Source organism: Protopterus annectens, chromosome 7.part0 (genome assembly GCF_019279795.1).
Source record: "Protopterus annectens isolate FY-2018-M chromosome 7.part0, PAN1.0, whole genome shotgun sequence".
NCBI lineage: Eukaryota > Metazoa > Chordata > Ceratodontiformes > Protopteridae > Protopterus > Protopterus annectens.
In genome coordinates, this window is record NC_056739.1 from 326894336 (window position 1) to 326909565 (window position 15230).

The 15230-nt window shown below is 41.6% G+C and overlaps 1 protein-coding gene across 1 annotated transcript in view; it reads left to right on the forward strand.

Annotated features, from left to right (window-relative positions):
* Positions 1-13820, forward strand: part of PSMA5 (proteasome 20S subunit alpha 5) — a 241901-nt gene extending 228081 nt beyond the window's left edge. Inside the window, 1 exon segment of the mRNA XM_044076882.1 lies at positions 13510-13820. Within this exon segment, the coding sequence (XP_043932817.1) occupies positions 13510-13587 (78 nt within the window). The 3' untranslated portion in view covers positions 13588-13820.
* Positions 13821-15230: the final 1410 nt, after the last annotated feature.

Genomic DNA, 15230 nt, shown 5'->3' on the forward strand with positions numbered 1-15230 from the left:
GACCGCAATTCCTTTCACGGTTCTCTTTACCGTTGCTCCTGATGGGAGGCCCGACTGTGCATTTCCAGAGCTAGTCGGGGGTCGAATCTCATTATACCTGGAGGCCTGGCAAAACATCACCCAGGACTAATGAGTTTTATGACTAATTTCCAGAGGTTATGTCATTCCTTTTTCTTCAGAGCCCCCTCCAGTCAGAAAAATCCCGGATGTTCCACCCAGTCAAAGGGATTACGCAGCTTCAGAAGTTTCAAAGCTGCTAGAAAAAGGAGCCATCCAACATGTCCCCTCAGACCAGATCGGATTAGGGACTTACTCAAGATTCTTTTTGGTGCCGAAAAGAACAGAGGACCTGAGACCCATATTAGATCTCAGCCGATTGAACAACCATGTACAAAAGTCCAAGTTCCGAATGGTCACATTGCAGTCCATTCTCCCATTGTTGGGAAAAGAAGTATGGATGTGCTCCATCGACCTTGAGGATGCTTACTACCACATCAAAATGGACAGGGCATCCAAGAATCACCTACGCTTCCGGCTGGGATCCAGTCATTTTCAGTTTCGAGCCCTGCCCTTTGGTCTCACCACAGTCCCCAGGGTGTTCACCAAATGCATGGCAGCGGTGACTGCTCACTTGAGATTTCAAGGATTCCAAGTGTTTCCATATCTGGACGACTGGCTCCACACTGCCACCACCAGGCATCTACTAATTCAAACCAGGGACGCCACTATAAATCTGTGTCAACAGTTGGGCATAACATTGAACTGGGAAAAATCTGCCTTGTTGCCCTCACAGGGTGTCACTTTTATAGGTGCATAACTAGACACCGTCCTCATGTGGGCATTTTTACCACAGGAGAGAATCAGAGCCCTACAACAAGTTCACGCCCTGCTCCCTCTGAGAAGAATGAAGGCAAGATGAGTTCTCCAACTGTTGGGGACTATGGCCGCAACGATTATGTTAGTTCCTCTAGCAAGGTTACATATGAGACTCCTTCAGTGGCTTCTCTTTGCCCAGTGGTCTCTTCAACATCTTCCTTTTTCTCACCCTATTCTACTTATGAACAGGTGCAAACAGGATCTCAGTTGGTGGCTTCGCACCAACAATCTGGACTCGGGGAAAGCCCTTTGTTCCAGCGCCCCCGATTGCCACAATGACCATGGATGCCTCCCAGATGAGGTGGGGGGGGGGGTATTATCTAGGCAGGACAGTCCAAGGCACGTGGCAAGAGCACGAGATGCATCTGCATATCAATGTCCTGGAGATGAGAGCTGTGCTACTTGCGTTGCAGGCACTTCAGAGCTTTCTTCCTCTTGGGACTATTGCAATCCACTCGGACAATATGTCAGTAGTGTGGTATCTGAACAAGCAGGGAGGAACCAAGTCATATCCCCTGTGCAGAGAGGCCATGCGAGTGTGGCAGTGGGCACCGTCTTCCCAACGTTTTCTGGTGGCAACGCACATTCCCGGGAAGTCCAACGTGATCGCAGACTGGCTAAGCAGAGCTATTCTGATGCCTTACGAGTGGTCCCTGAACTGTCAAGTTGCAGAACGGATCTTCTGCAGGTGGGGTCAGTCTTGTTGCAACCTTTTTGTCAGCCCATTCAGTGCCAAATGCAGCAGTTACTTCACGTTGATCCCCCCTCAGGGGGAGTCACCCAGGGACGCTCTAGTCCACGATTGGCCCTCCGGTCTGCTATATGCCTTCCCTCCGGTCCCCTTGCTGTCAGAGGTTATTCAGAAAGCGCAATCCTTGGGAAGCAGAATGATTCTGATTGCCCCACACTGGCCTCATTAGATTTGGTTCCCCTTTCTCCATCCCTACCTCATGGACGCTCCTTGGATTATGGAAACACAACCAGACTTACTGAGACACTTGTCAAGGCAGCTCCATCCCTCTCTGCGGACCCTCCTGTTGACAGCCTGGCTACTCCACTTCCGTCATTAGTTAGGCTTCATCATTTCTCGCCGGAGGTAGTTCATATTTTATCTTCCTCTCATAAGCCCTCGACCAGGAAGATTTATTCCAGCAAATGGAAGAGATTTTCAATTTGGGCTCATACCCAAAGGATTGACCCTTACACGGCTCCAATTTCATCTGTTTTGGAGTTCTTGTCTATGCTTTTTCACCAGGGCTCAGCAGCCGCCACCATTAAAGTCCAATTGGCGGCGATTTCTACCTTTCATGTCGCAAATTAGCCTAGTCTGATGGCTCATAGACTCTGTAAGGCTTTCCTGAAGGGCACTCTGTTACTTCATCCTCCAGTATCAGAACCTGTCATGCCTTGGGATTTAAACTTTGTTCTGCAGGCTCTTACTTCATCCCCCTTTGAACCTGCAGCTACTTGTGATTTAAAATTCTTGACCTGGAAGACTGTCTTTTTAGTAGCCATCACGTCAGCCAGACGCGTTTCAGAGATTCAAGCTCTATCAATCAAACCCCCTTACTTGATTTTTCATAAGGACAGGGTTTCTCTTGGACCGAACCCCTCCTTTCTTCCCAAAGTGGCGTCAATCAGTAACCTTAATCAATCCATTGAATTGCCAGTGTTTTTTCCCCAGTTCTCAAACAAGGCAGAATTCAAATTCCATCAATTGGATGTACACAGACAACTATGTTTTTATCTGCACAGAACGAAAAACCTCAAAAAATCTGATCGTTTGTTTCCTTTTCGGAAAACAGAATGGGGTCTCTTGTTTCCAAAGTCACTCTGTCCAGGTGGATCTCCAGCTGTATTTCCTTTGTTTATTCCTCAGGGGGTAAAGATTTGCCATTTCCGGTGAAGGCTCACTCTACTCGGTCTGTATCTACATCTGCAGCCTCTCAGGCCAGATCGTCTATGGATGATATTTGTGCTGTGACTACTTGGGCATCTACTCACACCTTTGTTACTCATTACAAGTTGGATGTGGTATCTAGGGGCATGTCTTCTTTTGGTTCCACAGTGCTCAGGAGTATTTTCCACTGAGCTTCCCAGGATTTAGGTGCTAAGGACGCTGTCCCATGGGTAAGAATGTAGGTGAGATTGGACTACATAACATCAAGAAGTTATGTACTCACCATAACGTTCGATGTATGTAGTCCATCTCGCCTCACATTCTTACCCCCCCCCCACCTTCCCCCTTCCTGGAGGATCTGGAGGGTAGGTCTGGTTTCAGAGCTCCCTTCATTCTTGGTTTGTTCTTCCTTTCCTTGGGAGTTGTTATGCATGGAGAATGAGTGCTGATGTTCGCAGCAAACTAGATCTGGGGATATAGAGCAGTGCTGCATGGGATACCATCTTAGCCCAGCCAATAGAAAGACTTCGAGCTAGAAAAGTTTTGGCCGAGTCGGAGCAGACATTCGGCTCCGAACCCACGGGTAAGAATGTGAGGCGAGATGGACTACATCCATCGAACGTTATGGTGAGTACATAACTTCTTGTTCTCATTAAGTCAAAACCTGTCCTGTCAAATAACCAGCATATTACAATATGCTTCTGAATTAGCCTCAATTCCCATTGGAACTTTAAACACCCTGAGGCCTCTAGGGACTTGGTTAAGTTCAATGGAGCGCTCCAAAAAAACATTGCCCATCTGCAAGGATTTGTATTTTTTGGCTAGTTTCTCAAACTTTAATATCTGGGAATTGAGTGTCCCTAAATCAGGGTTTTGTAGCCTCAATGCTTCATCTCCTAAAACAGGAGGTATTAAAAAGTTCTCTATGTCAAAAGATGCCATGTCAGTTCTAGTACTTCTACTCCCTCCTCCCGTTCTATTAGTATTCCCATTGTTATTATCCACCCTTGGTACGTTAGTAACGTTCTGTCTGTCTGCAATAGTCCCTGGTGGTGTGGTTCAGCCTGTGAGGTAGTCAAACTATCAATCTTTTCATTACTTTTGTTGGCTTGTAATAAAGAAATAATTTGTCTGGATAAGTCCAAGTATTGGATCATTAGTTGTTCCATAATAACAATAATGTCCTTATAGTAAAGTATAATAAAGGTAAGCTAGTAGTAACCTCCACAACTGTTACAACTAACTATTAAACTACATTTCACAATGCAGGTTAAAATACTTTAACTCTGGTATTGAGATCACCCTTAAAAGGGGAAGTCGTCTATCAAGTAGTAAATTACTAAAATAATAGTGAATAGTCTTTTGTAATGTTCACTCTACCTAGTCAGAAATATATTCATGTAAAAAATTGTATACTGTAATCTTTCACATGAAACAACAAAACATAAACCTTTAAATAATGTATCAACACTTGGTGCCACAATAAAATTTTAAACTACAATAATCTTTAAAGACATAAAGTTTAAAAAACCTTGTGTGACACAAAAATATCACTAAACGTGTTTGTTCAATCCCAGTCTTTAAATTATCTCTGTAGATGCCAGATCAAACAGTTTGTAGTGTCACGCATAAAACGCCAATAATCAATGAACATTTATAGTAAATTTTCTAGTAGATATAACAGAAAAATTAAATAAAAAACAGAATGATAACCAAAACTAAAAATGACAAAAACTAAGAAAAATTGTTGTCAACCCTGTTATTTGTAGTATAAGTAGTTGAGTTGGGTAACCAGACTCAAATCAAAAACGGAACCATTAGCGGCTTTTATAGATATTACTAGTAAGAACACGCTTGACAACATATCACATATATTGAAAGACTCTTGGCATTGCTTGGACTGTCTTCGAACTTTGTCTGACACGAATATGGGGGAATTTTGGTTTGCAACTGTGGACATAGTGAATTTGTTCTCATGATACTGGACTAGACTGGTTTGCCAGCAGTTTGGCTAAATATAGTCATATACTTCAGGTGAAGAGAAGTTTATTGGTTGACTTGATGCACATTGTTCTAGAAAACAACTACATCCACTTTGAGGGTGAATTTTGCAAACAATCTACTGGAGTTGCAATGGGCGCTAGATGTGCGCCCATTTATGCCACCTTGGTACTAGCTGAATGGGAGGAAAAATATGTATTGACAACTGTGTATAGATCCAAAATGATTATTTACCTAAGATTTTTGGATGACATACTGTTTCTTTGGAAGGGCACCCGATATGAGTTAGATGATTTTATAGGTTACCATAACCATACTACAACGTTCTTGAAATTTACCAGTTAGGTGGACGAAACATCATTGCTTATTTAGATCTACAGTTATATATATTAAAGACTGGGTGATACAAGCCAACTTATTTAGGAAAAAGACATACAGTAACACATTCTTGCATTATGACAGTTGTCATCCTCATTATGTTAAGAAGAATGTAGTAAAAGGTCAGATGATCAGGGTGTCACGTATAGTAAGTGAAGACAACAGATTTCTGGAAGAAATTGATACACTAGTTGGGTTGCTTGTAGAACGAGGTTACCCTACTGATTTACTAACCTTAGTTAAACAGGATATCATTCAAAGAAGGGGAACAGATTTTAAACCCATTTTACTAGACAACCAAAGAGAGAGAGTGAACAGTACTGTCCATCAACGTAAAGATAATGACATCCAGACAGGTATGGTTTTGCAATACAGTACCATAGCTACTAAGGTTAAAGATATTATTCAAACTACATGGCAAAACATACTTTCCACAGATATGCAAGACACAGTAGGAGACTGTCCAAAATGTATTAATAGTAGGGGCCTGAATATTAAAGAATTTTTGGAGAGAACACCTATACCTACTAGTCAAAGGCCAGTTAGGATTGCCAAATGTGGCAATTGTAAAGCTTGTAAATATATCAACAATGGTCCATATGTCCAAGTGGGCAACTATAAGAGGTCTTTGAAGAGTCCTGGTTATTGCACTTGCAACACAAACATGGTTATATACGTAGCAACCTGTTTATCCTGTCCAGCTTTCTGTGTTGGTATGACTACAAGAAAATTAAGACAAAAAATCTTGGAACACAACAGGGACATCAGAAATAGGAAGTCAACCAATTCCTTATTTAACCATAGTAAAGATTGTATGAATTACAAAAAATGTATATTTTTTATTATAGACAGACTATACATCAAAAATTTTGGCAGTGATTACAAAACTATTCTAGAAGTCAAGGAATGTTTGTGGCAAATACGTTTAGATGCAAGTACACTACCTGGTATTAATTACACTGTATCTTTAGCATGCATATTAAAATACAAGGCATTATGTATTTGAAACTTTTGAAACAACAAAATAATAGTGGATTTTTTTGATTTGTATACTTGCTGAATTTTTGTGGTTGAACAAAACTTGATTTAAAGTCATTGTATTACAAACAAATGTTTGCATTTGGTTCCAAAAAATCTGTAAAGCAAAACAAAGTTGAAAAGCAAGGGTTAACCACAAGTAATAGAATTATTGTATTTAATTGTTAATTGATTACAATGTTAATTGAATTGTATTTTTAAAGGCTGTGATGAGTTGTGATAAACTGACTCTGAGGATGCCCTACAAGGGTGAAAGCGCTTAGTCAGTTAACATTAATAAAATCGTGGTGGTTATACTTGGGCATTACCAGTGTTTTTGTGTTATCACTTCCAGTTCAGGCTACTACAACTTAACCACCCTGTTCCACCCAAAGTGTTTACTAAGGTATTGCCTGTGATAGAAGAGTGTTCTCTGTAAGGCCTTCAGTAACTGGCTCTTTTTGGTCTCATCATGGGACTCCTTAGTAATATCCATGAAGGCTTTGGGGTTCATTTGCACAGAAATGGACATTGTCTACTGTTGGTCATCCCTGTCCTCAGAGAGGGCCCCATAAAGTTGTTTCGTAATTAGGTGAGAACCTGTTGAAGGTCTAGGCTCCCGGACTGATGTACCAGCTGGCAGTGCTGACATAGATGACCTGTTTGGCACCATTTGCTTGCCTAAACACATGTTGCAATTGACTGCAGACTATTAGAAAGCCAGCATGCTTTGTAGAGGTCTTCTGATTCCAGAGCCATGTCTCCAGACCCTGAAGTGTTAAGTGGTGCTCACCTTTTTCATAGAGGACATCTTGTTCTTGCAGGTTCATAGGAGTGTACTAGCCTAACGGCCCTAGAGCCCTTACAAGCCTAGCCCAAAGAATTCCCTGGCAATGTGCCGCCTGACATTATTTCCCAATGCCTCTGTCCAGCAGAGCCACTGAAATGATCCCTGGGGTGAATCTTCTATTTCCCATCCACTCGTCAAGATTTCTCTTAAACAGGGCCAGTGAGGTACTCTGCTTGCCGTGTAAGGGAAGTCTGTTCCAGAGCATTGTCAGTTTCTGGGTTAGGAACCTGTCCCTCCAGCAAGTTCTTTTGATTGTGGTAATGAGATTGAGGTCTTTTGAGCACGTGGCACGGAGGGATTGGGATTTCTTTAGCTGTAGCATATTTAACAGTGCTGGGTCTGGCATGGCTTTGTAGGTCAAGCAGAGATTGCCTCTAAGTAAGAGATATGATACAGAGAAAACCTGTAGTTTTTTTTTAGTCTTTCCGCCTAGTGCAAGTGTTTAAGACCTTGGATCCTTTTAGTGAGGTATTTTTGTGGTCTTTCTAGTTGTTGCATATGTCTAGTGAGGTACATGCCAAATAGGGCATTGTACTCCATAATTGGTCTAATGAGGGAAGAGTAGAGGGAGACAATGACCTCTTTCTTCCTGGATGCAAAACCCTTTGTAATGAAATGTGCCACATAGAAGTGGTAATGTGATTGCCAAAGGAGAGGTTGCTTTCCACTTGTGTTCCCAGATCTCATAACACCTTTGGTGTTCAGTGGGCTACCATTGATGTGGTATTTCATGGGTACCGTGTTCTTCCCAAAGGGAATGACACATTTTTCAGCATTGAGCTTAAGGCCATGGTTCTGACACCAGTCATTGATCTCTGTGAGGCCTTTCTGTAGAATGTCAGCATCATTTGGAGAGCTAATAGTGGCTCCCAGTTTGCAATAGTCTGTGAACTTGGTCAGCCAGAGTCCCTTGGTTTTGGCCTGGACTTCAGAAAAGTAGATGCTAAATGGGAGAGGACCCAGGACCAAACCCTGTGGGACTCAACTCGTGACTGGGTTGGTAGTCTTACTTGGAGTCCTCTACTTTCACAGTGTGGATTCTATCAGTAAGCCAGTTTGCAACTCCCCTTGTGACATAGGGGTTGATGCCTATTTTAGTGACTTTATCTATGATTTTTGAGTAAGGAATTGTATTGAAGGCCTTGGCCAGATCGCGGTAGGCTGTGTGAACTTCCTTGCCTTTGTCCACAGCTCTGATGACAGTCTCGCAGTCTACCAGGTTGAGCAGACACGATCTACCCTTAACAAATCCAAACTGCGTGGGGTCTAGAGTTTGGAGATTCCCTGTGTCCTTGTTTATTAGGTCCATGATGTTGCGCTCCATAGCTTACATACCAGACTCGTCAGGCTAATGGGGCGGTAGTTCCCTGGGTCTGTAGTTGCACTCCTTTTGTGGAGTGGTATGACTGTAGCTATTTTGTGCTATTCGGTGGGGACAAAGCCTAAAGTGAGGCTGTGATTGAATAGGGCACACAGGTGTGGTGCCAGTTCATTTTGCAATTCATGTAGAACACAGCCAGGGATATTGTTAGGTCCCATGGATGCTGTATTCTTGGCCGTGGACAGTGCGATTTTTAACCTGTGCAGCTGTAATATTGGGTACTAGGCATTTCTCGGGTATTGTGATTGGCCCTTTAGGGGGTGAGAGGGGGATAAAGTTGGCACTGAATCTGTCGGCCAGTATATTGGCAATGTCTGTTGGCTCAGTATAGGAGATAATATTGTGTAGTAGCTCAGAGCAGATCTGAGCATTGCCTTGTAGATTTTTTTACATAACTGTAGAAGGTCTTGTGGTTGTCTTTAGTATCTGCTGCTGTTTTGTTTTCGTAGCTAGCTTTAGAGGATTTGAAGAGGGATCTCCTTTTTGTTTAGGTTAACAAGGGAGTTTTTCCAGTCTTGGGACGTCGCCTTGTTCTGCAACAGTTTCTTCCTTCTGTTGTAGAGTTTGTTTATGGCAGGGGACCACCAGATTGGCTTCCTTTTTTTTGGAGGAGAGCGTCTTGGTTCTGTAGGGAATGGTCCATTCCATGCATTTGTTCGTACAGTGCATTGGAGTATGATTCAGCAGTCCTGCATTTATTTGTTTGCATGGGCATTGTGAAGTTACCCACCTCAGTTTTTAGAAGCCCAAAGTTAGCTTTGGAAAAGTTTTTTACTGTGATTACCTTTGCAGGAGGTGTGGGTGGGATGTGGATATCCATGGTGACTACCTTGTGGTCAGATCTGACCAGGGAGGAGTTGACAATTGGTGTAGAGCAACAGTCGCCCATATTAGTAATAACCAGATTGAGGATGTTGCTGCCCCTAGTGGGGGTAAGAATGAACTGGTCCAAGGCATTGGAATTAATGGATTCCAGGAAACGTTGAGAAAATTGTGTGTGGGTAGTCTTCCCAGTTAATGGAGGGGTAGTTAGTCACCCAGTGTGTTGTGTTGGACCTTAATATTTTCAGGGTGTTTAGGAATGTGGAGTGGGAGTCTTTGGACATGATAGGGGATCTGTAGTAGGGAACAACCTGGACTGCAGTCTTACCCAGTGTTAGTTGTACCTAGAGTATCTCTGATGCATTATATTGAGCTACTGGCCTGGAGGTGTGCATATCCTTTATGAATATGGAGACACCACCGCCTTTAGAGCTTTGGTCCACATTTTGGGCCTGAAAGGTGTGGTATGAGTTATAGCGTGGTAGCACTGGAGTACTTTCAGGTGCCTTGAACCAGGTGTCAGTTACTGCACAAATGTTAATGTTCTCCATTTTAAGGAGCATTTGGAATGAGTGCATCTTGAGATTTAGACTTCTGGCGTTGAGCAGCATAACCCTCAGATTAAATTTGCTTGTAGCTGTTATAGTGGTATTTTGGTCTTCTGGACATTGCCTAAAAAAGGCACTATAGGGGTGGCAAGGCATTTGCCAGTATACGGAATCTCAGGGGTGACAGATGCAGGCCATCTGTGGCAAAGCATCGTGGTCTGTCGATCATGTCATCCAAGGCAGACAGGTACTGGACCCCCTTAGAATTACACCAGAAACTTAGCTAATTATTGAAGTTGGTCATTTTTTTGTTTGTACTGAGATATCATTCTGGGTGACTGTAAGATGCTACTCAGGGCTAGGGACATACTCTCCTGGGCTACATGATCTGAGTGTCATTTTTCCTGTAGTCCGGGGAGGTGAGTCTCAGGTCATTCACTCTAACATGGACAACGACATAGTCATATATGTACCTGTTGTGGAGTGACCTGGGTGCATGCGTTATGTGGCGTATCCTGGCTCCGACAAGCAGCTGACCGTTACCTTCTCCTTATTCATCCTAGTGAGTGGGACATCAGTGTGCCTTACTATTGAGTCATCTATGACAAGTGTATTGGGTAAGTTGGTTTGCCATAGGGGCTTAGGTTGTTTGGCACACTGTTTGTGTGAGCTATGTGTCTCGTGGTTTGTGCTGTGGTTGCATGCATTTCTGCCTTGGAGGTCTCTGTTGTTTGAGTAGGTTTTTATTGAGAGCCTCCGCGAAGGTAGATGTGTGTTTTGTGTTGTTATGCGATAGCTGTGAGGGTGTGTGGCTATGTGTTCCTTGTGGTGTAGTGCTATTGTTGATCTTCTCCTCTTGACTGGCTATTCCAGTCTTGGCTGGAGAGTGCATGGCTTCGCGGTGGCTCTCAATTGGATATATAGGTGCACCTCTTGCAAGTCTGAGTTTTGGGGGGGTAAGAGGAGAGGGTTGTCAGTGTACATGAGGCAGTTACTACATTGCCTCAGGATGCCCAGGTTCACCAGGTTACTAGGAGAAAGCACAGGGAACTGACCTTTGGACAAGCCTGGAGGGGTGTGTAATTAAGAACTGAGGCTGTTTCTTTTATGGGAAGTTTAGTGTTGGTAGCAGTTTGTGTGCTACAGTAATTGCTACGAGAAGTCTGAACAAGTGCTAGACTTGAGTTAAAGTGCAGGAAAGAAGAGAACTAGCAAGATCTAAGGGAAAATTTGAAGAGTACACTTTCTGGCACCGGTAATAGTTTACCCTAGCTTAGCAGCACTGTGCGTTTTTAAGGCAGAAAGTTAAAAGGGATAGACTGCAGCACAAAACGGCCAAAAAGGTACAGTTTCAGAGCTGGAACCACTCCTCTAGCGGTAGAAAGGCTGCTCAGTGCTTACCACCCCACTTATGAGCAAAAGGCCTCCTTCTATCATAGGAAGGTCTGGGCAACTCAGAAACTCTAATACAGTCCTGAATATAGTAAGTTTGAATCTATTCTAGTAACAGAAAACGGCGGGAAAATGAGCAAACAAGATAGAATTTTTTTTTTTTTTTTTTTTTTTTTTTTTTTTTTTTTTTTGGAAAATCGCAATAAATAAACTTAAGACAGCAATAAATTCACTAAACACAGAGCAGGCTAGCGCACTTGAGTGTGTAGCCAAGAAACAGTAAATTCAGTAACATATAAAATTACTAAAATAAAGTGCAGTAAGCAAATTTAAGCAAGAGTAAGTAAACGGAAGTATTTAGAATCAACCAAAGTCTTTCTTTCTCCTTTCTGCTGCTCTTGTAGTCTGCAGGATGCCAAAACAGGATCCGCAGAGCTAAACCAAGCACAAACATGTGTTTTTAAGGCAGAAAGTTAAAAGGGATAGAATGCAGCCCAAAACTGCCAATAAGGTACAATTTCAGAGCTGGAAACACTCCTCTAGCGGTAAGATAGGCTTCTTAGTGCTTAACACTCCCACTGATAAGCAGAAAGGCTTCCCTCTATCACAGAAAGGTCTGGACAACTCAAACTCCAATACAGTCCTGAATACAGCAAGTCTGAATCTGGATTATTCTAATAACAGAAAATGGACCAACTACAGGTTTTAAAAATAGATGCTTTGCTGATGAGGTGGGGAACTTGCTTCATCTACTGCATGGTTTGAAGGTTAGAGGAGGTTCCACATTCTCCATCTGGAAGTATGAGCAGCTGTCCAGGCCATAAAGGTCTTGGACAGGAAGTTGCTTCCAGTGCCCTTCCTAATTCAGTCCAGCAGCCGGTCATATTCTTTGTAAACATGCAGGATGAATGCAGTCATTATTTCTTTCCAAAGAGGTCATCTGGCTTGTGGGCCTTACAGGCATCACACTCTCAGCAGTTCAAGTTTTGGATGAGGTAAATGTGCTTCCAGATTTCCCAGCCTGTTGTAGTGGTGTCCATGAACATTGTCTGACTTGATTTTCTGGAAGTGGGTCATTCCGAAGGCAGACCGATTCGCCACTCAGAATAACATGGTGCTTTCCCCACTTTTGCTTGGTACAGCAGGCCAGGGGGAGTTCATGGTGGATGCATTCTCCTTTCCATCACAAAGGATTGCTTGGCCACTACAAGGGATGATTGAAGGCTGACTTAAAAGAAGTATTTGAGATAGAGAGATGGGCACCTAGTAGAGTGCGGGTGACCAAGTAGAGATGGGCAACTGCTTAGGGGATAGTTACAGCACTTGAATAGCCTATAGACTGTAAATGGTCTTCTGTCATTATCTGTATTTACATGCCCGTAAAGTTTAGTGTTATCAAGATTTACAAATTGCAAAAATTATTCCTGTCATTAAAGACAGAATATGAAAGAGCTTTTTGTGTCCATTTTATTGTTGCAGTCCAGTTATGTTTTCATGTAAGAGTGGGTTGTTGGGAGTTCTAACTCACCACTACGTAAACTAAAGTGTAACAAACACATTAATTTTTTTTTTTTTTTCAAAAGGCATCTGCCATGGTGTGTTTGTACATTACTATGAAATTAGTGTCTTTTTACGGCTGCTGAAAATGTAACCCCTGCAGACGTTCTAGAATGGAATTAATGCTATAGATTTGCACATTAAAGAACATTAAAATGTTTTTGTCCTTTTTTTTTTTCTTGGAATGCTTGAGGAAAGGCATTTGTACATTTATGATGCTCATCAGTTGTCAAGTTTTCTCCTTCCAGAACCCTCTGAAAATAACGGATGCTGAAGTTCACCTTTTGTTTCATTTCGGGAGTTGCAAGAAAGAAATTAAAAGCCCTATAATTGTAGCAAATATTACTTTAATGTGCTTTCCTTGTTTAGATGGCTCAAGATACACAGTCATCAGCTTTATGATCAAATATACTTTTTTACCTAATTCACTCATTTTTTTTGTTAGATATAGTAGTTTAGAGATGGAGTAAGTGCAAAATAGTGCCTAATGCTAGCTTCCTACTTCTCATAACACTTTTAGTATGTATATTGGGGAGTCAATATTGTGTACCTCGTAACTGTGCTGCAGAGTAGCTGTTAATACATTCTGGCTCTTAATGTTATGGCATTGCCAGGACTGGTCTCCAACTTGAAAACCTTTGATGTACCCCCCCCCCCCGCCTTTTAAAGACCTTAAGTGTTATCAGTGAATTGCCATGATAATGGTCAGAAACAGAGTTTGAATTCTATTTTAAACAGTGATGGTTTTGGGTTGGGTTGTTAACTGTTGTGTTCTTGTTTTTTTAAGCTGGCAACCGTAGAACCAGGGAAAACGTTCCACATGTTTACCAAGGAAGAGCTGGAAGAAGTTATTAAGGATATTTAAGAAGCATTGCCTTAGGACCATCCAGAACTTCTTGCCTACTCCAAAATTCAAGCTCTGTGAGTCGGTCTGAAGATGGTTTTAGTATGGGCATTTGTCTTCTGCCTATTGTGATCTAGTTTGATTTTTACCATTTTCCTGTACATAGAATGTTTCCTTAAAATAACAGACCTGCAGTACCAGAATGACTACTTTTGTTACAAAGTATATCAATAAACTCTTATATTCAGACTGAATTTTATTGGAAAAGCATGTTGTTCAATAGTTTGATTATATTTCTTAAGTGGCTCCAGTGTGTTCTTTTGGGATTTGAATTGTTGTAATTCATTATGAATGCGTAGTTAACAGTGTCTGAGCTATCTGAATTAGCAGGAGTTATAATTGGTTACTTTGTAGGTGTTATGTACACTGATTTTCATGTTTTATCATCACTATTTGCCATGTTTTACATTTTGTCACAAAAAAAGTGCATGGTCCATCAGGTTCAGATGACTCCTGCTTAATCTTCCTTCATAGAATGAAGCAGTCTGTTATTTTTTCCCAATAAACATCTATATTAAATTATCATGTATGACATAGGCAGCCTTACATTTATATAAATGCAACCAAAGTGGCGTCAATGTTTGTTTTTATAACACTGTACATCACAGACACCACTGAAACAACTATAGTTGCAAACATTGTACATCACTATCCAGTCATTGTCAGTTAAGCAGTCTGCTGTGCATTTTCTGTCTCCACATTTAGTAGCCTATTTTCATAAAAAATATCCAGTAAGCACAGTGTGTGCACCTTGTTTTATTTCTGTATTTATTCAGTTGCTATGGAGCTGGTCCCACTGGAGCAGACATCCATTTGCAAGGAAGGACCATTGTACAAAAAGTAGTGTCAGAGTAAAGACATGCAGAAAAGTGAGTGCAATGGCTAACACAAAATAGTTTCCCTGCATTTCCGAAAATCATCAGCATGTTTTACAGTTGCAAAATAATAGCATTGTGTGATGGAGTAAAAAATGCAGCAAGGGTATGCATACATTATGGTATGATTTTTAAAAATACAAATGTACTACCTAACATGTTAGGTGCTGACCTACCTCAGGCAAAAATATTTGCTGCAAAATTGAAGGGTGACTGTTAGGTTAGCCTTCAAGTGAGACTATTGCAAGGAATTTAAGTATATAGAGATGGCCCACTGCATGCCTTTTTCAAGAATTTTTGTGTTCTGGAACTGGATAACTGTAGACGTTCATTTTTGTGAGAATACTGTAACAGTCTGCTATTTGTAAAGATCACTTCTATACCATGATTCATAACACAAGAGAATTATGCCATTGGCAGGTGGCCAACCATTCTGCTTGACTTCCAGAGCTTTTGAGCATTACTTACACAAGGCTATCCTCTCATACTGCAAATATCATTAGAATGTATGAGATAGGAGAGAGCAAGATACTTGTGCCATCGTTAGTTCTTCCACAAGAGCATTCGGGAAGTCAGTCCCACCTATACCATTCAGGAAACCTCTAAAGCTACAGTTAAATGTTATTTTTATGTGATTTCTGTTTTTACTTTTCGCTAAGTAATAAGTTAAGTACTCAACGGTAACGTTCCATGTGAGTTGTCCATATCGCCTTCATTCTATACTGGTGA